This window comes from Pseudopodoces humilis, chromosome 11 (genome assembly GCF_049639895.1).
Source record: "Pseudopodoces humilis isolate 2021_Gansu_Grassland_sample_001 chromosome 11, ASM4963989v1, whole genome shotgun sequence".
Classification (NCBI taxonomy): Eukaryota; Metazoa; Chordata; class Aves; order Passeriformes; family Paridae; genus Pseudopodoces; species Pseudopodoces humilis.
The window spans coordinates 4,346,972-4,367,968 of record NC_142210.1 but is presented as its reverse complement, the minus strand read 5'-3'; the positions used below and the strand labels follow the sequence as shown (position 1 = coordinate 4,367,968).

The 20,997-nt window shown below is 47.3% G+C and overlaps 3 protein-coding genes across 8 annotated transcripts in view; 1 reads left to right on the top strand and 2 right to left on the bottom strand.

The window, feature by feature from the left end:
• PAK2 (p21 (RAC1) activated kinase 2) overlaps nucleotides 1–6,881 on the bottom strand; it is a 42,023-nt gene extending 35,142 nt beyond the window's left edge. Inside the window, exon 1 of one of the 2 annotated variants that reach the window (XM_005529515.3) lies at nucleotides 6,734–6,881. The gene's annotated coding sequence lies outside the window, so the exon portion shown is untranslated. Of the gene's footprint in view, nucleotides 1–1,207; nucleotides 1,329–6,733 lie in introns of those variants that run through there. The other variant, XM_088060973.1, reaches the window with a different exon arrangement.
• A 3,975-nt stretch (nucleotides 6,882–10,856) lies between these two features.
• On the bottom strand, nucleotides 10,857–16,095 carry PIGX (phosphatidylinositol glycan anchor biosynthesis class X). Of its 3 annotated transcripts, none has more exons than XM_088061239.1 (6): nucleotides 16,050–16,095; nucleotides 15,206–15,269; nucleotides 14,658–14,790; nucleotides 13,697–13,910; nucleotides 12,396–12,496; nucleotides 10,857–11,399 (listed from the first exon to the last, which is right to left on the bottom strand). In XM_088061239.1, the coding sequence occupies exons 1-6, from the start codon at nucleotides 16,078–16,080 to the stop codon at nucleotides 11,256–11,258; spliced, it is 687 nt and encodes a 228-aa protein (XP_087917365.1). In that variant the 5' UTR covers nucleotides 16,081–16,095; the 3' UTR covers nucleotides 10,857–11,255. The 3 variants fall into 3 exon arrangements, with proteins under 3 accessions (XP_087917365.1, XP_005529644.1, XP_014113748.1); XM_005529587.3 differs by lacking the exon at nucleotides 16,050–16,095 and adding an exon at nucleotides 15,911–15,998; XM_014258273.2 differs by lacking the exon at nucleotides 16,050–16,095 and adding an exon at nucleotides 15,911–15,998 and having other exon boundaries at nucleotides 11,251–11,399; nucleotides 13,719–13,910.
• Nucleotides 16,096–16,143: 48 nt separating this feature from the next.
• On the top strand, nucleotides 16,144–18,721 carry CEP19 (centrosomal protein 19). 3 transcript variants are annotated; one of them, XM_005529514.3, is made up of 3 exons: nucleotides 16,144–16,240; nucleotides 17,501–17,674; nucleotides 17,955–18,721. In XM_005529514.3, exons 1-3 carry the CDS (start codon nucleotides 16,156–16,158, stop codon nucleotides 18,314–18,316), a joined length of 621 nt encoding a protein of 206 aa, XP_005529571.1. In that variant the 5' UTR covers nucleotides 16,144–16,155; the 3' UTR covers nucleotides 18,317–18,721. The 3 variants fall into 3 exon arrangements, with proteins under 3 accessions (XP_005529571.1, XP_014113752.1, XP_014113753.1); XM_014258277.2 differs by having other exon boundaries at nucleotides 16,210–16,254; XM_014258278.2 differs by lacking the exon at nucleotides 16,144–16,240 and adding an exon at nucleotides 16,272–16,905.
• Nucleotides 18,722–20,997: the final 2,276 nt, after the last annotated feature.

Below are 20,997 nucleotides of genomic sequence, written 5' to 3'. Positions count from 1 at the left end.
CTCATTTAGGGAACTAAAAACATGACCAAGAGAAAGGGACAGTAAAAACTGCAAGTGCTGAGGATTCTTGACAAGTTATTTGACAAAACCTTTCAGGGTTGGGCAGCAAAATGTGCTTCAGTAGTGCAGGACACACGGTCACTCTTGTTGAGCAGAGCAGCATGGAATGAAAGTCACATCTACTTCACATCTTGACCAAGATCCTCAAAACAAAGATTTCTCCAGTTCAGATGTGTATAAACTTAGAAAGCTGGCATCTTGCTCTGGTCCATGGGCTTTGGAAGTGCTAAGGCAGTGTCAAACTACCACAGGCAGTAAAATGCATCCACCATCAGTCTCCTAGCCAAGCATGAGCAGGCAAAAAGGTGCTGCCAAAGACCTTCAATCCTAGAGCAAGAAAGATCTCCAAGAAGCCCTGCCCAAAGTGTTACAAGATAAAATTCAGTGCCAACCATGACAAGTATCTCTTAGCAGCAATGAGGAAAAGAAAAAAAAAGTCATTTCAATCCTGATGGTGTTTCTAAAAATTTTGTTTTGCAGGAGTAACGTTCATCACTACCAAGAATTAAACCGAATTAAAAATAATTTCTTCTCAGTATTTTCACTTATCCTTCATTCTTTCAGTTTATTCCCTAACCCTTCTTTCTGATTTTTTTTTAAGACACTAAAACTTTATTATATGAGATGCTCCAAGTTCTAGTCAGATTGATGTGGATGTATAGGTTCACCAGAAGTCTTAACTTCTTCTACAGCAAAACTCCATCCAGGGTCTACCAAAATTGAGTACATTTCCTTGTGCTGCAAATAGACTTTCCAGCATGCACACAAGCCAAGGAGAATGAGAATTATACTCTCAGAAGTAAAATATTTTACAATGGAATAATTACTAATGAACAAAGAAATAAAAGACATCACAACCACACATTAAAACACACAGCCCTGCTTGCGAAGAAACCACCCAAACCAGCTCTGGTGAACTATCCTGAATTTTTATTTTTCATTTCCAGCAGCTACCTGGGAAAATAATCTACATCTAAAAATCTCAACACCAATTCCCTCTAAATATATATATATAAAACCCTTGTAAATAGGCCCCAAAGGGCTAAAAAGAAAAAGCAGCAGTCACAAAAACAATGAGTCCTCAGCCAACACATACTTTGGTTACAATGAAATAGCCTCATCCCAAAAATCAGAAGGAGGTACTTGCCTGAACTTCCTGGCTGCAGCAGTCAAGGCTCTCTTTACCACAAAGAATTACTTCCTATGCATGGGCACTGGTATCAAAGAGCCTTAGCATGTTGGCATCAGATTAAAATTAACTGTTCTTGTTGCTTAACAGCTTTGAAAATCCCAGACTTCACTCTTCTCTTTGCTTTTTCCACTAAGGGGTAGAAGGAGAAAATACTTCACACTTGGTGATAATGCCCCAGCTCTGACAAATCAAATATTTCATATAATTTATTTTTATAGTAGTGACAGCTAGCATTTCACACATTGAAAATAAAAGGCTGTTTCAAAGCCTAAAATAATTTAACAACATTAGAGACCTATTTGCTACGCCACAGAAAACGATGGCGGTATTTTGTGAGCTCTTGTTCATTTTTGTGTTTGATCTGAAACAGCATTCCCAAAAGCTCAGCAAACACGTGAAAAAGGCAGGAGGAGCAGAAAGCCAGACACACTCCCAGATTGTTACAAACCATTAGTGTCAGATCACTCAGCAACATTCCCAAGCCAAGTTTAACATCATGGATTCCTTTTCCAGCAGTCAATTCCCTGATGGATGCCACAGAGGAACTTTGGGATGACTGGAATAACTGGTTTGGGGCCGGGGGAGGGCAAAACCCAAAGTGTGGCTGGTACCACTTGCCCAGGTGGCCCCAGGTAAGAACTTCATGGTCATGTATTTTTGTCAGAATTAATGCTAGCAGGTGGATTTAATGTCTTGGTAAAATCTCAAGCACTCAGTTTATTTAATACAAGAATAAAATACCAAGTTTACCTTTTAAATAATGGTTTTTAATTTTAAAAGTTGCTCACTTTCAAACATTAACATAATTTACTAAACAACTGGCTATTTTTCACCATAAAGCAGATAATCACAATCTGAAACCCCTGCCAATGAACTATTTCCACAAGAATCTGCCTAGCCAGGTCCTGCCTGGAGCCCAAATCCCCAGATCCCTTTAAACAGCCTTTTGCTGTAGACAGGAAAGATACTGTCATTCTTCCAGGTTCTCACTTTACTGAAGACCTTTTCAAAAGGAAATGGGTTAAATATTCAAAGGTGACTTTAAAAAGCATCTTCCAGAAGCAGCTTTATCTTGCTCTTGTCTAGGAGATACCTTTGCTAGCTAAAGCAGTTCTAAAATGACTGTAAATTAAAAACTAATGCAATGCAGAGTAGAATAAATCCCAATTCTAAAATAAACCCCACACTACTGATACCTAATTTTACTCATTAAAGTAAGAGTAAAGTTAAAGTAAAAGAAGCTGTGGGAAAGCTGACAGCAGGTATGCACTGAGTCAAACGTCCAGCACCTAAACAGGAAGCAGAAAACTTTAAGGAGGGGGAAAAAAAAAGCAGAAGTTGAACTGGAAAATTTTTTTCAATTTATTTCCATTCCTTACTACACCTGCCAGCACTCTGATTAACATGATGTTAAATCCCTCTCTCAACACTGAACACCACTTAAATCACACTCACTGCTGCCCCAATATGATGGCTCCTTCCTACAGCTCCTTCTGGGTTAAATCAAATGACAGAATTAAAAATAATTAAACCTGTCCTATCAAAGTAACTCCTTTCAGGATATAAAACAATTTTTGCTAATTAGCTGAGAGAACAGTCCTGACCTAAGATTCAAATATCACTCAGCTCTGGGGTCCACCAACACCAGTGCTGGGCTCAGATCTTTTTGGAAACAATAACCTGTCTATTATACAAAGCCCCCAGTATTTCCATGAGTATTAAAAACTGTTTTTCCCTAGTAAAATCTATTCATTCAAACAATTTTAAGCACCAATACATCATAAGCAGCTGAAGTGAAGATTTTTTAAAGCATTTTCAAATTCTCAAACAGAAATTAGATATATCCATCTGAGAATTTCAAAATCCACTTGTTTTGCCTGAGGGGAAAGAGCTGCCTCACCAATTTTTAGAGCATTTCAATGTACTGTAACCTTTAGAGAGCATGAGGAATTCACAGTGTATCTAATCAAAATTTATCTCAGCAGAAAAACCTAAAACTCAGTTTTAAGTCATCTTCTTAACACTTACATCCCTGCCTGCCAGGTGAGACATTTTCAAAGCCTGGTTAATCCCCACTTCCAGCTGAGAAAATAGAAAGAAGCTGAGAAAACATTAAGAATGATCCACGTAACAAAACCAGCAAGTCAGGTAGAGAACTAGGACCAAACCAGCATTTCCAGCTCTCAGTGACAGATGCTGCCCACTACATCAGTCAAAACACAAACACTGAAGTGTGTATTTTCCCTTTAAAGGAAAAAACAGCTTTAGGTAAAAGAATACTCTGAGCTCCCACAAACCTTGAACAGTGAAGTAAGGCTTGAACTAAACGCTGAACTCCATTTGCACTTCATACCTGGTGGGTCCCTAGGAGATTTCTTCTCACCTGAAAACATCTACTACCTCTTTCCACCTGCATTTAAATGCAAATAAGAGCTTTCAAAAGTCTTAAATAAGCTCAAGACACTGGAAAGCACAGCAGGATAAGAATTGTGAGGCCTTCAGGGAATGCTGCAGTGTTTCCTTGCTAAAATGAACCAGAGCCCTGCCCAAGGGTTTCTTCTCCTTTGGCCCACGTGAGTGCTGGACTCCTCCACCTACTCCAGAGAGCTGGAAGGAGACACTACCTCCTCCATGGTGCTTTCCTGGTCAAACTGCCCTTGCCAAGAGGCAGAACCAATCCAGCTTGGCATTGACTGGACTTTATCTTTCCTTGGAGCCAGCCTGGCAGCTCAGCCTGGCACCCAGCTCACTGTTTATCTCTGGGAAGGGCAAGTGGCAATCTCAGCAGTGGAAACGTTCAAGGCTCCTGCAAAGGTTCAGTCCCTGGCACTGCCAGGACAGCTACAAAAACCACTCTGAGAGGACACTGTGCCCGCCAAGCCCGGGGCCAGTTATGTTTCATTCAGATTTAGGAGGGAGGTGCCTGCATGGAAACTGAAAATGGAGCATGGTACAGCCTTGCTGAATCAATCCGAGCCCGAAGGAGTGCCTTTGCTTTGATCACTAGAAAAAGAAGGAAAGGCTCCACAACCACTTTACTTCTGCCTTTTCCCAGCTGCCAGCAGCAGTGAGGATGAATGTAATCCATGGTGCCTGGCTGCTCATGTCCCCTCCTTCCCCTCGCTCTCCCCATCACCAGGCCTCTGTTTCCATCTCCCCATGGATGCCTTGGAGGCTCAGCTCCCTCCCAAAGCCAGGTTCCGGTGTGGGAGCCGGGATTTGGAGCTCTGCTGGTGCTGTCCCTGGGCTGGGCCATCCGGAGCAGCCTCTGTGACTCGGGGTTGTTTGCAGAACAAGGAGCTGCTTCACAGACATGTCAGTAACTGTGTGTTGTGAGGAACGAGAAAATACTGGCACAAACCTCAGAGCCCAGAAACCTCCTCGTGCACAAAACAGATAAAAGGGGGGGAAACCCAAACAAAACCAACCCAAGACAGATGTGAGGGCTCTGAAGCAGAAGTATCTTATTAATAACACACAGACCTAGACTGGGGTCCCTACAGCTTTTCTTGTCACAAGAACAAAACCTGCAGCATCAACCAGTACCCTTAATTCTGAAGTTATTTTGAAACCAAAGGAGCTTGAATAATTTCCCCTTTTAAACACAACCAAAATGTTGACCAACAACAACCCAAGCACACTTGGGATTTTAAAAGGGTATTAATTTAAAATGTGCCCAAGATTGGAGCTGCCTTGTGTGGCTGAAGCATCCACCCACCTAGCCCAGCATCCTACCCAGAGAGGGAGCACGAGCAGGTGCCTCTGGGAATAAACACCCACAGCTGGCCAAAGGTCCAGGCTGTATCCCAGCACAGATTTCATCCCGGTAAATCAGCCTCTGGCAAGCAGCTGCCCAGCAGAGCACAAGCCTCAGATGCACTGAATAAGCTGCATGGTGATAAAAAGTGCAAAATATACAGACAGAGCCAATATTCCACAGCTTACAGCCTGATATTTTTTGTTTCAACAACCACCTCTGTACAAAGATGAGGCAAATTCCATATGCAACTTAGCACAGAAAATCCAAGTTGCTCTCTCTGAAGCATTTCTGTTCTGGCCTCCAGAACTGCAATATCCAACCAGTGAATTTTAGAGTGAGGTTTTTCCTGTCTCTAAAATATCCAGAGCATTTTGTTTAAAGTGCTCTTACTATCTCAAAGATTCTACTCAAAAACTCCTAAAACAACAATTTTGCCTTCTGTATTTCTACTTTCCTTCCATTTTATTTCAGTCTGTAATGACCAACCAGTTCCCTGGTAACATTTGCTTTAACCCATCTCCACAACATCCTTGCAAGTTTAATTATTTTTGTCTCTAAAATGAACAAACTGAAGCACAAAGTAGCTAATGCCTGTTTTTTTAGGGAAATACCACCCCATATTATGAGGACACTCCAATTGCAAAGCAAATCTCAGACTCTCTAGAGGGGGCATTGCTTTAAAAAAAAAAACACCAAAAAAAGGCAAAACCAGAGAAAGACAGAAACTATAAAAACTTCATAACATGCCACGATTGAATTGCACCTAACACTGCTATTACTGCAGAACCTCCAAAGCAATGTTTATATTACATATCCAGACATCACTGGCCGTAGGGCAGCTCGTGAACTGGTTTATTTTGGCTACAGCAAAGCACATCCTTGCTCCTCGAAAGCAGCTGATGAACTCTCTGCTCCCAAATCAGCCTTTGGGCAGCTGCCACATGGACCAGGCTAGATCCACCACTCTCCTCGCACCCCACTGCTATTAAGCTACTCAGAGTACATTTAAATTAAATATTAGCAAGAAATTGTTTTCTGTGAGGGAGGGGAGGCCCTGGCACAGGGTGCCCAGAGCAGCTGTGGCTGCCCCTGAATCCCTGGAAGTGTCCAAGGCCAGGGCTTGGAGCAACCTGGGACAGTGGAAGGTGTCCCTGCCCATGGCAGAGGATGGAATGAGGCAGGCTTTAAGGTCCCTTCCAACACCAACCATCCTGCATTTCTGTGATTCTAACCCATCCTGCTTGGCTTGGACGGGATAAAGACAAAAATCAACTACAAAAACAAGGCAGAAACGCAGGGAGCTGTAAAACCAGGCGGGTGCGGGGCCTATGGAGCAGCGGCTTTCCACAGGGATGGAAAGCCGTGGGCCCGCGAACACCGGGGCCAGCGGGGCTCTGACAGCGCGGTGAGCCCTAACCGGGGCCATTAAAGCCGCGTTCCCGCCGCGGTTAGCGGGGTTTGCCCCTCTGCCCGGGGACCACAGCGCCGGCCCGGGGCTCCCGGCACCGGGGGCCGAGGCGGGGCCCGCTGGGGCCCGCAGGAAGCGGGGCCGAGTGGCGGGGCTGCGGGCGGGGACAGCGGGGCCGGGCCGGAGGGAGCGGGGGTAGAACGAGGGAAGGAGCGAGGGGCGATCCACGCCCCGGGCGCGCCCGCCGCGGGCCCGGCCCGGCCGGGACCGTACAAAGGGCGGGGGCGCGGCTGGCAGGTATGAGCGGACTCACCGGGTGGGGCGGCGCCGCCGCCTCGGCGGACGGACGGCGGGACGGACGGAGCGGGGCTGAGCGGGGCGGCGGAGGCGGGACCGGGACCCGGCGGGGCGGCGGCAGCTGTGGGGCCGGAGGGGAAGCGGAACCGCCGCGCGTGGCCACAGCCCGCAGGGGCGGGGCGGAGCATTGCCGCGGGGGCACCGCCCGCCGAGCGCCGGAAAATGCGTCACCGCGGGGCGTGATGGGAGTTGTAGTCCGTTCCTTGCTGATGGGAATGTCTTTTATACCTACAAACTATATCTAGTTTTTATGGTCATTTCTCTATATATTTTATATATAAATATAGTTTATATATATTAAATTATATATTATTATATAGAAATAATATATTTCTATAAATATATTTTTATTTATTATTAATATATATTATATATATATTTTATATATATTTTATATATAAAAATATTCTATTTCTCAGAGTCAAAGAAAAATAAGAGTCTGAAGCATTAAAAAAATTATATATATATTATATACATAAATAATAATTATATGATTATGTATTTTATAATAAATATTACATATATATTATGTGTGATATAATAATATGTATTCAATCTATAAAACACATATATTTAATGTATATATTAGCTATCATATGCATCTTATATGTAATTAAAGTTATGCATTATATATTACACTATTAATATGCTAACATTTATTATATAATAAATATAAAAATATATTGTAAATAACATTTATTATATAATATATATTGGTTTATTATATATGTTATATATAAAAATATGTATTATATGTATAACATTTCTCTTTTCTAGGCCAGTTGGATCTCTTCATTTTCTCTGGCTGTGGACAATAACCAGCTGCAGGAGGTAAAGTCCACCGCTATAAAAAATCCAGCATGAAATCTAGCATCCATCTGAACTGGCTCTCCTCCACCCTTGCTTCCACCTTGTGATGCTTAAATTAGAGTTTATTTCCTCAATGCTTTATTTTGCAAAGAAAACCGGTTTGGCCCCACACGGGGGCTTCCTGCTATGGCTGAGTGTCTCCTCCAGGTCTGTCCTGGCTCAAGGACACTTCCACAGGAGTGCGGAAGGGACCTTAAAGCCCATCCAGTTCCATCCCTGCCATGGGCAGGAGCACCTTCCACTGTCCCAGGTTGTTCCAAGCTCCATCCAACCTGGCCTTGGACACTTCCAGGGATGGGGCAGCCACAGCTTCTCTGTGCTTGGCTCTCTCTTCCTTTTGCACTGGCAGAGGCTCATTTTGTATCTTCTGTATGGAGACACCTGAAAAAAAATTAACCCTCCTCTCACCAACTTGTCAAGTGCTTCTCAGAGCCCAGCTGGCACAGGGGTCACATCACTGGTGACAGCAGCAGGACACAGAGTAGCTCTCTGTGCTGCCACTTCCAGTGGCACAAGCCCCAGTTGGATACGCAGCTTCCAAGAAATCCAGTAGGAACACAGCTGGGAAAGCAGTGTATGTGCCCTCAAGGCTTCTCCCTCAAAATTCCTGTGACCCTTTTAATCTTCCATATGATTTCTCCAAGCTTCCACCTGCCCTGGGGGCTGGATTTCACCTCCTCTGTCTGCCCAGGTTTGAAGCAAGATCCGATTTTCCTCTCAGAAGGAGCAGGACACACACCAGGCAGCTCCTTTTCCCCAGCTCTTGGGGGAAAGGATCCCTGGACACCTCAATTCTCCGTGCAGGTCCAGGCACATCTGAATTTCCAGCTTGTAGGTTTCAGCCCACACCTGTTGGCTGTCTGCTCCTTCAGAACCTCTGCAGAGCCACACAACACTTCTCCCTGCAGATGTGCCCGTTTTCCAGGAATGGCATTCCCAAGTGACCCTGCCGTGGTGCTGAGGTGGCTCCGCTCCAATCCCCCACAGGCACAGCCATCCTTTCACTTCTCTTTCCATGTTTGCTCCTTTCCCTTTCTGACTCAGCTTATCCACTGCTAATTCACCTCTTCAACACCCCTGGAGAATCCACAGAAGGTTTGTGGCTTCACCCTTCTCTCAGCTTTCCTCCCCATCCCTCCTCATCTCTCTGTGCTGCCTTGGCCTCCTACCCCCAACCCCTCTCAGCTCCATTTGCAGAATCCTGACTCCCCTCCCACCCTTCTGTCTCCTTCCCCAGGAACAGCTTTTTAAATAAGCTAGGAAGGGTTTTTTGTGGGTTTTGTTTTGGTTTTGGTTTTTTGGGTTTTGTTATACCCATTTCTTTGTGATTCAGAAAGCCTTAATTCCCAACACAACCTTTAGCACCTCATCCCCTTTTCTTTCCCTGCTCTGATTCAGTCATTACACATATTCAAAATGGGGGTGGTTGTGCCCAACTGAACATCTCATTCCTGTCTCCAAAACTGTCAGAATTTTTGTACAGGACTTACAGCTCTTCCTCTGATCTCTGTGATCCCTCTGGGGCTGGCACTTGAATCCTCCTGCATGGCACACCTGCTGAATTCTGTGCTGGCTTAGTGACATCATTTCCTGCTCTGACAGAGAGATTCACTGGCAAATTCCTTTGTAATTAACACTGCTATGGTTATCAGACTTATTTACAGCTTGTAAGGAAAAATGTGTCTGCCATATTTATAACACAAGTGCCCTGGATTTAAAAACAGCAAATATTTGCCACAACAAAAACCACCCCTTGTGAAACTCTGCCCTGCCTCTCATATTTTACATTAATCAGAATCAATTATGTTCAGTTGAAAAGGTGATTGAGAGCAATCTCGATATATACTTTATTTCCATATTTTTTCCACCTGCAATATTTTTTCTCATTTGCCCAAAGGATGTTCCCATTCCCCTTCCCTAGGTTTTGTCAGGGAGATTGATTTAGCTGAGGGATTCAATCTGTGATTTTCAACTGGTGTTAAAAAACAGGCAATGAAGTCCTGTCCCTCAGCTCTGGCAATCTGGGATGTTCCCGTTCCAAGGGTCAGGCTGCAATACAGAGTTACCCGTATAATACAGAGCACAGAAACAAACTCAGCTCTGGGAATTAAACATCCCACTTTGGAGACAAGTGACACAGTGCTGGTGGCAGTGCTGACAGGGTTGAACAGCCCAAATCTCTTTTTAATTGTTTCCAACCTGCCCTGGAAGTAGTCACAAGGAATTCACTCTGCTGAATTCCAGCAGGAAAAAGATGCCCAAGGGACCCTGAGGCTACAGCTGGACATTGATGGAAGGCTGCACACCGAGCCCCTGGAAGGGATTTTCATTCAGCCCCCTCACACACACACACACACATACACAGATTACCTGCCTTGACTAATTTACTCGAGGTTTGTCGGGAATAAAATCTATTTTCTCCACAGGGAGGTTACCGTGAGCTCCCAGTGCCACCTACTGACAACTGGAGATAGCACCCGAGCTCTGCTGCTCCAGAGCCTCTCGGCTTTTCCATTAGGTAATTTCCCCTCCATTTCCTTCTATTTATCAACTGTCCCGGAGACTGAATGTGGATCTTCTAAATATTTGCTTCTAGTCACTATCCCGTCCCTCACTTTCATCTTCCAAGGGTCTCTTTCCATTCATGAAATGAGATGAAATTTCTTCAAATTTTCTGAACTCTTTCAATTCTGACCAATTTCTCAGCCTGGAGAAAAGGAGGCTCAGGGGAACCTTCTGTCTCTCCACAACTCCTAACAGGAGATGGAGCCAGGTGAAGGTTGGGCTCTTCTCCCAGGAAACAAGGGACAGGACAAGAGGAAACAGCCTCAGGCTGTGCCAGGGGAGGTTCAGGTTGGATATTGGGAAAGGTTCCTCTTGGGAAGGGCTGTTGAGCCCTGGCACTGCTGCCCAGGGCAGTGGTGGAGTCCCCATCCCTGGAGGGATTTAACAGACGTGGATGTGGCACTTGGGGACATGGCTTAGGAGTGGCTTTGGCAGCACTAGGGAAATGGTTGGACTCAATGATCTTAGAAGGCTTTTCCAACCTTAATGACTCTGTGATTCCAATCTGGCCAAGAGCAGCCAATCCTTCACAGTTATTAGGATGGGAGAGATTATTGACATGTCCCAGGTAGGCACAGAATGCACAAATTCATACATAACCCATCTGCACGACAAGCTTAAAATTCAGAAAATTTAATGACTCATTATTAATGTTTTCCATACCTTTAATAACCAATCCCTGAGTCAAGAAATACAAACAGGTCTGCAAGAGGCAGCACTGTATTGCAAACAAGCCAGGAGGAGGGAATGGGAGGCCCAAATCCACTCCTGACTGTTGCCTCATTGCCCACAGCAGTGCTTTCAGCTTTTTGATGCTTTTTTCTACTCTCCATCTGCTTTGGATATTGACAACACCCTCAAAATGTCTTCTGGGCTGTGGAAGGCATTTGTAAGCATTATGAGCCAAAGGAACTATAATACATTGTGGGACCCTCACACCCCCAGAGACATAAATAACAGTGGAGTAGGATCCATTCAGGAATCCAGTGCAATATCCAGTTAGGTTTGCTTGGTGGAGGTCAGACATTCCGTATTTCCTCAGGTCACTGTGAGAAGTGTCCATACTTGCAGGCAGCAGCTAGGATGAGGCCAGAGCAGAGCCCCATGGTGAGCAGGGTCAGGGCACACACCAGGGAACTGTGCTCCCTGAGCCCCACAGGAACTCTCAGCATCAATTCCTCATATGCCTACAAAGAAAAATAAATATGTAACACGCATTTGACCAGCTGGTTCTTTTTGATTGCAACTGAGAGGATTAGGAACCAGACCCTGATTTAATTTGCCCTTGGCTAAAGCTTCTTCTGAGATTCAGTATCAGAACCAGGATGGGACAGCCCCTTTAATTCATAGCCACTGCTGCACTGCACAGCTCAGGAAATGGATCTGTATCCCTGTATCTCTGCTCCTACTCCAGCCACTGAGGGTACACTGAATGCTGCAGGGAGAGCAGCTCCCAAAGTGAGCTCAGATCACTAAGGAGACAGATTTCTCCAAAGTGAACAAATATTTGGTTTTTCATGGATACAGGAAGCTGCAAAATGTTTATGGGCAAGAGCGACAGATGTCCCAGCAGTCTGCAGGTATCTTAAATATAGGAAGACACGTGTTACAACAACAGATTATTTTATTATATAAATTAGTCTATTTTCTGAATCTCTACACTAGTGTGTACACTTCTGAACATCAAGGACAGTTGTTGGCCACACTAAAGATCAAACTTTCCTTGTTTTTGAACACAATAAGAAACTTCACCTTCTCCTAAACACTCACCCAAACAGGTAAAAACCAAGTAAATAGAAGTGGCCTTTTTTTAGGATGCTGCTCCTTGAATCTTTGCAGTTTTACCGTTACTTTAGTTAGATCATCATCTTCCACCTTGCTACTCCTCTGAAGCACCAATGTTGTAAAGATTTTTCTTAACTTGACCAGTGCCAATTATACCCTAGGATTCCAAGTAAACTAGTAAGGGGGAAAAAAAGGGTCAGGAGAGCACAGAGTCACTGTAAGCACAGTAGAAGGGCAGGATGACCCCCCCATTATTAGCCAGTCAGAAAGGAAGAAAGGAGCCTGACAAAGGGGGAACCACACAGCCAGTCTTTTAATGATTAATTCCTGTGCTATAAAAGGTGTTAATCACAGAAAAAAGTCAGCAGTTGTTAAAAAGAACCAGAGGAAGAACTCACAAGTCTGTGTTTTGTGCTGTGCCACTGACAGGGACTGGAGGTGTCAGATGGGCAGGGAGTATCCACTTCAGCAGGTTCCCAGCACTCTGCAGACAGGTGACCTAGGGAAGGCATTCCTGCATCACCAGAAGTCAGGCAGGATAAGCAATCTGGCCTCCAAGTTTTTTTTCCAAATATGGGTTCTTTTCCCTCACAACAGCTTGATAGAATCTATTCCCTGGGAGCCAAGTGGTGAAACACCTCTGCATGGTCAAAGTGATGCTGGGCAGTCCTTGCTGTGAACTCTACAACTCTTCCCTTCCAGATACAGCAGGTATCCAATAAAGAATCTCACCTGTGTGGTATCTTGCCCTTTCTGTTCTTAACAAGGCAGAGAATTCCTGGTTAGTGTGCAGACTCCTCAACTTTAGCCATGTAGTTAGAATTTCCCCCAAAATAAGTCCCCCAAATAAATAATGCTGTTTCTCTTGGCCTCCTGTCAGCACATAAAAGATCTCCCTTTAAAGATACTTTAAATCCTTTCCCATTAATCATTAATAATAAATGTTTTCCTGCTCATAACTAATAAATATGGCAGAAACCCAGGAAGACTTAACACCCCTTTGTTAAGTGAGAGGGTACTCCTGCCTGTCCCTATGCTTCTCCCAGAAAAATCATTGCTCAAATGATGCACAAGTAAAGAAAAAGGAGCTGAAAATCATTAGTGTGCTTGTCTTGGCAGGAACGATTTTGTGAAGGGGCACAAAATTTGGAACAAAAATACAGGATTTCATTGTTCACATAACTTGAAATATTAATTGTAGTGGATATTAGGTTCTTGTTTCATCAGAGTTTGAGACTCCAACCATTCCAAGCTTCAGGCAGTTTCCTACATTCCCCCTTTATATAAAGGGAAGGCAGCAAGAGAGTTCTAGACTACTTTGATTACTCTAAATAGGTGACAGTGGCTATTAAATACTGCCTCCAGAGCTCCAGCTGCCAAGGGAGAAGCAGTCAGAGCAGGGGACCTTTGGCAAACCAGGGCCTGCTGGGATCATGACAACCATGGACCATGACAACTGCCATATCTTCCAGCTGGAAGAACCCAAGCAGCACAGGGGTACAATGGCAGCACCACAACACAGATCAGACTCTGAGAACCTCCTGCCTTTGACCAGGCAGCACCACTCAGGGAGGAACACAATGAGGTCTTCATCAGGGCATGCTCTCTGCTTATGTTCATGCAACTACCAAGATTTCCATCTCAAGCACAACCAGATTCCAAGCTCAAGATTGCCCCAGAGCATCAATGAGAATCTCACTGTGGCAGCAGCAGAGCAGCACCTCTGGGTTCTCCAGAACAACCAAGGCTTCCCGTGTCCCCTCGGCCGGCCGGTGGTACCGCGCGTGCACGGGCACGGCAGCGCAGAAACAGCGGGAACAGCGCGCGTCCGGCTCCAGGAACAGCAGCAGGAGAAGATCCCTGGCCAAGTACTCAGGAGCCTCCACGTCAATGACATCAGGAAATAACACTGCCTGCAAGCAGGGAGATACGGCTGTGGTTGTGATGGAAATCAAAAACCATTTCCCTCATTCCAACATTGAGCTCGATTTTATGGTCAAGATGATTAAGTTGGGAATTCCAGCCTTCAAAAATACCTTTTCAAGACTGAGTGACTCCTATGTGTGAAAAGTTCAGTATCACTATGGCTATAGCTAAACACGTGAGTTGTCAGCTCAAGGATACGTGTCAGCAAGGCGAGACCTGCACCTCAGGCATGCCAAGGGCAGGGGCTGCCCACAGCCATGTTTTAGACAAACTAAGACCTAAGCAGATTAAAGCCAGAGCCTTTGCACATCTTTCTAACGTGAAGCAAAATGTGAAGCAAAGACTGGAAAGCAGCACAGAAAGCTAGGGTGAAAACAAAGCTGGGAAGCTGCTCAGTCCAAACACGCAGCACGTGACTTAGAGCTCACCAGCACGTCTTTGGGGGTTTCCCTTCCACCTTCTGAACCCAAACCTTTTAAAGCTGCTCACCTGGGGCTAAGAAAGGAGCAGCAGCTCCCTGGTACATCACCTGTGTGTGAGAATATCAGCAGCACAGGGCCAGGGATTGCTGAGCGAGCTGAGTTACAAAGAGACACCAAGAAGATTATATTGTTTGGCACCTCCTTCCAGGAATTAATCATCTTGGTTCAACAAGCCAGAAAATGACCAGACATTACAACTCCCTGAGTCCTTACCTGACTCACTGCCAGATCTCCTGGCGTTGGGGCCATTACCTTTGTTAGATTGTGCTGCTGCAGCGTTGCCAGCTCATAGGGATCCACGTAGATTCCCGGCGGCAGACGCAGTTGCGCTGCCACAGCACATCCTCCTGCATCCTCCCCGAGCTCTACCTTCACCAGCAGGTCCCTTCAAATGGCAACAGGAGCAAAAAATTTACATCCCCACTTAAAAGTCGGCACAAGACTCCCGAGAGACATTTCTCAGATGAGATGAGAGGCAGCTCTCACACTGTGTGCACCTAATTCCGATCATGCTTTGCTGTCCAGCCTTCTTCACCTCAACTCCACAGCCATGGCCAAAACCAAAATTTGCTGATGTCTCAGAACCACCAATACCTTCCACAAAAGTTTTAGAAAGGGGCCTCCTATTTTCCCTCCACTACAGCTTGTTAATCCCTTGATCCTGTTAATACATTCCTGACGTATGCCCAGGGATCATGGCCCAGGGACTTGATACAAATGCACATGAAAAGAAGAGAAGTTTCTTCCAACAGAAGATCCCGTGGCACGTTATGCTGATGGAAGGCAGGGTGAGGACTCACCTGTGAAACCCCTCTTTCAGTAGCTCCTGTGTGACAGTGGTGTCCCGACAGGCTGCCTGCACATCTATGGTGACACAGAGCCAACAGTGTAACAGCACGGTGATCACAGGGGCTGCCAGCTTCAACAAGTGCAGTTTTATAACTCATGAACGTCTCAACTGCAAACCCTCTCCCAGAAGAAGGGAAGCAATATTTGACTCTGATCAAAAAGCAGAAGAGGTTGCTTGGTTCAGTGGCCAAGCCATACTTCCCAAATCCAGAGTCATAGGGTGGTTTGGGTTGGTAGAGACCTTAAAGCCCATCTTTTTCTAACCCTCTGCTTTGGGCAGGGACGCCTTCCCCAAGACCAGGGTGCTCCAGGCCTGTCCTTGAACACTTCCAGCCACAGCTGCTCTGGGTAACTGTGCTAGAACCTCACCACCCTCACAGGGAAAAATTCCGTCCCGGTAACCCATCTAACCCTGCCCTCTGGCAGTGTACAGCCATTCCCCCTTGTCCCCTCACTCCATCCCTTGTGCAAAATCCCTGTCCAGCCCTCTCGGAGCCCCTTTAGTCACTGGGAGGGGTTCTAAGGTCTCCCTGAATCCTTGTTTTCTCCAGGCGGAACACGCCCAGCTCTCCGGAGCCTCTCTCTCAGCCTGTCTCCGGAGTAGAGGGGCCGAGTCCTGCCATCCCTTCCCGACGCGGTTCCCCGCGGGCACTCACGGAGGGCGCAGAGCAGCGCGCCCAGCCCGGCCCCGACCCGCATCGGCCCCCGCCTCCCGCCCGCCATGGCGGCTCGCTCCGCACGGCCCCGCGCGGGCTGTCCTTAGCGCCGCCTGATCGCGCGGGGGCCCTCCCGCACCTTGCTCTGATGCGCCATGTCCGGCAGGCATTGGTGAGGCCAGCCCTTAGGGGACCTTCGGCGGAGGGGGCCTTTACCGCTGGGGCTCGGCGGCGCCGGCGGAACCATGGCAACCGCCCAGGGAGGTGGGACCGGCCCGGGGGAGGAGCTGGAGCAGGAGGAAGAAGGAGAGGCTTTCTGCGTCGCCCGAGGTGAGGCCGAGAATGTAAGGGAGACAGGGAGCTCCTGGAGTGGGGCCAGCGGAGATGCTGAAGGGCCTGGAGCATCTCCGTGCCCAGGAAAGGCTGAGGGAGCTGGGGCTGCTCAGCCTCGAGAGGAGCCCCAGCTGAGAGGGGCCCTCAGCCCTGGGTGTCCCTGTGAGCAGGGAGGGCTGCGAGCAGGGACCAGGAGGAACGGGCAGGAACTGACCCCAGGAAGTTCCACCTGGACATGAGGAAGAACTTTCTGGGTAGTGCCTGAGCCCTGGAAGATCCCAGAGAGGGTGTGGAGTCCCCCTCACCGGAGATATTCCAGAGCTGTCTGGACACACTGTGTGCTATGTACTCAGGGACTGCTGGAGTAGGGAGGTGGCACCCAATGACCGCTGTGATCCCTTCCAGGCTGGCCCACTCTGGGAGAGGCAAGAGGGATCAAGCCGGCCCTGTCCTGCTGCCCTTCGTGCTCAGAGTTCGGGCCTCGGCCGCGCCCCTCTCGCGGCAGAAAAGCGGCTCTGAAGGGCACCGGGCACGGCCCTAAACCACAGCCAGCTGTGCTGCCGAAGCGCTGGAAGCCGCCGGTCACTCCGGCAGCGGAGGGCTCAGCCCGGGTTACCAGGAGATCCAAACGCTCTTTCCCACAGATCCAAAGAGCTGCTCACGTTTGTGTTTCTCATCTTCATAGAATCCCAGAATGGTTTGGGTTGGATGGACCTTAAAGCTTCTCTCGTTTCACCCTCTGCCACGGGCAGGGACACCTTTCACTACATCATGTTCCTCCAAATCCCATCCAGCCTGGCACTGGAAATTGTCACTATTAAGAACATTACTGCATGTTTGAGCTCTTTCCTATGTGATTTTTTACAAAGGAGGCAGTGTTTCCAATTCTGCCTCAAAGTAGCTTTTCAACATTAATGTGATTTTTCTTGGTGTGGAGAAATACATTGATTTTGGGGGGTAAAATGTTACTTTGCCTTATTGCAGTCTGTAGGGCAGTTGGAGATCACATTTGACATATTTCCACTCGTTTAAAACCAAGGTAAAAGTTACACCTGCACTCAGTGCTGTCCACTGAGTTGGGAAACAGGATCTGCAGCAGATTTGGATATTTAATTTCATAATTCATTTCCCTGGGCTTTAAGGTCCCTTCTGACCAAACCACTCTGTGATTCTGTGATTTTGCTGAACTCTACTCCTTACAAAAAGACCAGCACTGAGAGACTCTCCCACTTGCTTTCCTTTTTCCCTCTTTTCCAGGGAGCATTGCTGAGGGCTCTGATGGAGCCACAGCCGGTGCCACGATGACCTTCAGCGCACAGAAGTGCGGGATCTGCTTCCAGCCCCCATCCATCATCCTCATCTACAGAGACCACGGCCAGGACAAGACTCGCCAGCGCATCATGCCCATCAGGAATTTCTCCAGGTTCTCAGGTGAGGTGCTTTCATTCCTGTCTGGCTCCCTCCAGATGCTTGGAGAGGAACCCATTGGTAGCAGCATTGTTGGTAACCACTGCAAACCTTGTAGCAGCGTGCAGGGAGGGGCTGTGCTGGGGTAACGTTTCTCCAAGGAGCCCAAAGCTACATCTCAATCTGAGCAATGGCTCTCTGAGCCTGGAGGGTTTGGAAAGACCCCTGGGGAGGGTTTGGCAGAAGATGTGTGTGTGGGAAGAGGTTTGTTGCAGCTGCAGGTGCCTGTGTTGGCTCTCCCCAGACTGCAGCAGGGCTGCTGAGCAGCTGAAGAACAACCCTCGGCACAAGGCCTACCTGGAAGGGGTCTCACTGCGCCAGCTCCAGAAGCTCTACAGTTTGCTGAGAGATCATTTGGAAGGACACAGCCTGGCTGAGAGCTTGGAAAAGTTTCGGCAGGAAGAGACCATTGACCCAGAGGAGGATATGAACAAATTGGATGATAAGGAACTGGCCAAAAGGAAGAGCATCATGGATGAGCTCTTCGAAAAGAACAGAAAGAAGAAGGATGACCCTGACTTTGTTTACAACGTTGAGGTGGAGTTCCCACAGGATGAGCAGCTGGAGTCCTGTACTTGGGACATGGAGTCGGATGAAGAAATCTGATTCCAGACAAAGATAGGCAGGTCAGAGACAAATCTCAGTAGGCCAGCAAGAGAGAACAATGTCTTCATATGTGTTCTGTCCCATGTTGGCTCAGGAGAACCTGAGGTGCCACAGCAATCCCAGGGTTAAGTGAGCTTTGTTTAAGAAGCCAGACTTGATTAAATGGAAACTGTGTAGCTGGGATTGTTGGCTGGTTTTAGTCTTTTCCTACATAAAAGAATTTTTAATTATTTAATCTTTCAATTTTTTACATTTCAGTGAGTTTTGGCTGAAAATGAAGCATTAAATATTCATGTCCTGAGGACACTGTTAAAGCTGTATTGTACAAATAGGGTGATTATTATTGCCTACTGGGAAGTTAAATATGTATCAGTCATTCTGGATAAATCAACTCTGCATTGAGAACATTAGTGTCACATTTCCCTAGCAATGCTTAAATCTCCAGTTTTAGCTTACACAAAAATATGTCCTTACATGTAAGAGAAGGAATATCTTGAAAATTAATTAGTCTTGAAAGTACTTTTGAAAACACAGTGATTTCAAACTGCTGCAATGGGGTGGTTTGGACCCTTACACTCCTGGATGATGCTTCCTCATAAGTGCTCACATGCTGGGAGAATGTGCTTAAAGTACCTGAAAAACCAGAGTGGTAGAAGGTCGAAGGCTGGGGGTGGTTCTAGAGTAAGACAAACTCATCCCACCAAAGGTTTTAATCCAGCTGTCTACCTTGGCTGGTCTCCACTAGATCAGTCCTGCTCTCGTGTAAGAACTGGAGTACTAAGATTAGGATTCTTTGGGAAATTTTACAACTCCAAAAGCTTCCTGAACCCTGTGAGCTGTGGGTGAGATGGGTTTTCATCCCAAATTGAGGGGCCTCAACAAACTGCTGTCTGACATAACTAAGAGGAGTCACTAGAGGAGCAGCTGGAAGAGCTCTCCTCCTACACCCCAAAATGAGAGTTGCTGCTGTGAAAAACATGGAACAAGTGTCAGTTAAACCACAGTGCTTTGCCCTCACTAGAGAGGATGAGGGAGCTCATGCTTGGCCTAGAGGGTCTTCAGTCAGGAGAGAAATGAAAACTGAGGCCTAACTTGCCAAAATTAAAAAATATGTAAAGACTGACTCAGCTCTCCCGCGACTAGAAAGGGTGTGCAGGGGTCTGGCACAGGCCTCACCTCAACAATTGCAACGTAACAACACAGAAAGATCTCCCACTTGGGAGGGAGAGAGCACGTGGGAACCTCTCCTCCACTCACAGCCTGCCCCCAGCTTTATCCTGGCCAGGCTCAGAAGACATGGCCTGTGCCCAGCCCTGGTCATGGCCTCTTCTCCAATGAGGGCTACGTGAGGCCAAATGAGTGCCTGGGTCATGAGGTTCCTGCTGGCCCGTTCTTCCAGCTCACCCCAGACCTTCAGCATGCAGCTGTACTGGTCTTCCCAGTTTGGGATCCTCTGTGAACTTGACAGGAAGGCATTTTACAGCCAGCTTTAGATAATGTGCATAGACATGAAATGGGACAGATTCCAAAACAGTCCCCTCAGCAGCCTCCTGGTAGAGCACATCCTACTAACTACAGCCCTCTGCACTTCACTCCCACTGCTCCTGACCTGCCTGGCTGCCCTCCCATCCAGACTGTGACATCTGCACTTCTATGAAGAGTGTTGTGGGACAAAGCCTTGCCGAGGCAGACAGAATCCGCCACTCTCCCCTTGCCTTCAGATCCGTCCATTTCATCCCAAGAAGAAAGCAGGTTGGGCAGGCATAACTTAGCCTCAGCAGTCCGTGCTGACTTCTTCCAGCCACGCTCTTTTTGTAGAATTGTGCTCCAAAGAACATTCATTCCATGGTTTTCCCAGCAGGAAACTGCCCTGTTCTCTCTGGGATTACCTTTTGGCCATTACTGAAGCTGGGTGGAACCCTTGGGCTCTCCAGTGACCAAGGACCTTCCCTGATCACCATGACAGTGAGAGCAGCTTTATAAGGACACCCACCATTCAGAAAGTAGAATCTCCTCTTGCTGCCCCGACATCCGATTCATACCACAGCTCCCGGTGAGCCATGGCTTTCCAGGCACTGTGATGAGGGAATGTTGAGTATCCTCATCAGCTCCATACAATTAAGAACACCCCCTTTTTATCCATGCCCTGGGCAGTGCAAGGTGCCCAGGTTCCTCCCTGTGTGTTCTCCCATGGCTGCACCACACACCCCACACTGGATGGAGCAGCAGCATTGGCTGTGGAGATAGGGAAGGACACCCATCCCCCTCTGAACCTAGCCCCAGGGAGAGGGGAGCTCACAGGGGCAGCCGCTCACCCTGCCAGCGAGGAGACACCGGAACACAGCGGGGGGATGGCACAGGGATGTATTTATAGGTCACTGCTGTCCCCCAGGGTGCAGCTTACGGGCAAAAGAAGAGCTGAAAGAGGCTGAGGGATTCCCCAGTTGGGGCCTGCTTTGGTTCTGGCTATCTCAGTCTAAAATTGGGGCAGAAAGCGGTCATTTCTGAGCCAGATCTGACAGCTGGGTTTCCAGAGCCTTTACTGCACTCAGCCCCAGTGGAGCTGCTGGGTTGTCTAGCAGGGTCCCACTCATCCATTTTTCCAGCCTTGCACAGCCACCAGCCACACCAGTCTCCCCCGTGACCCTAGTCCCACACCTGTGCCTGGGAGGGGCTTGTCC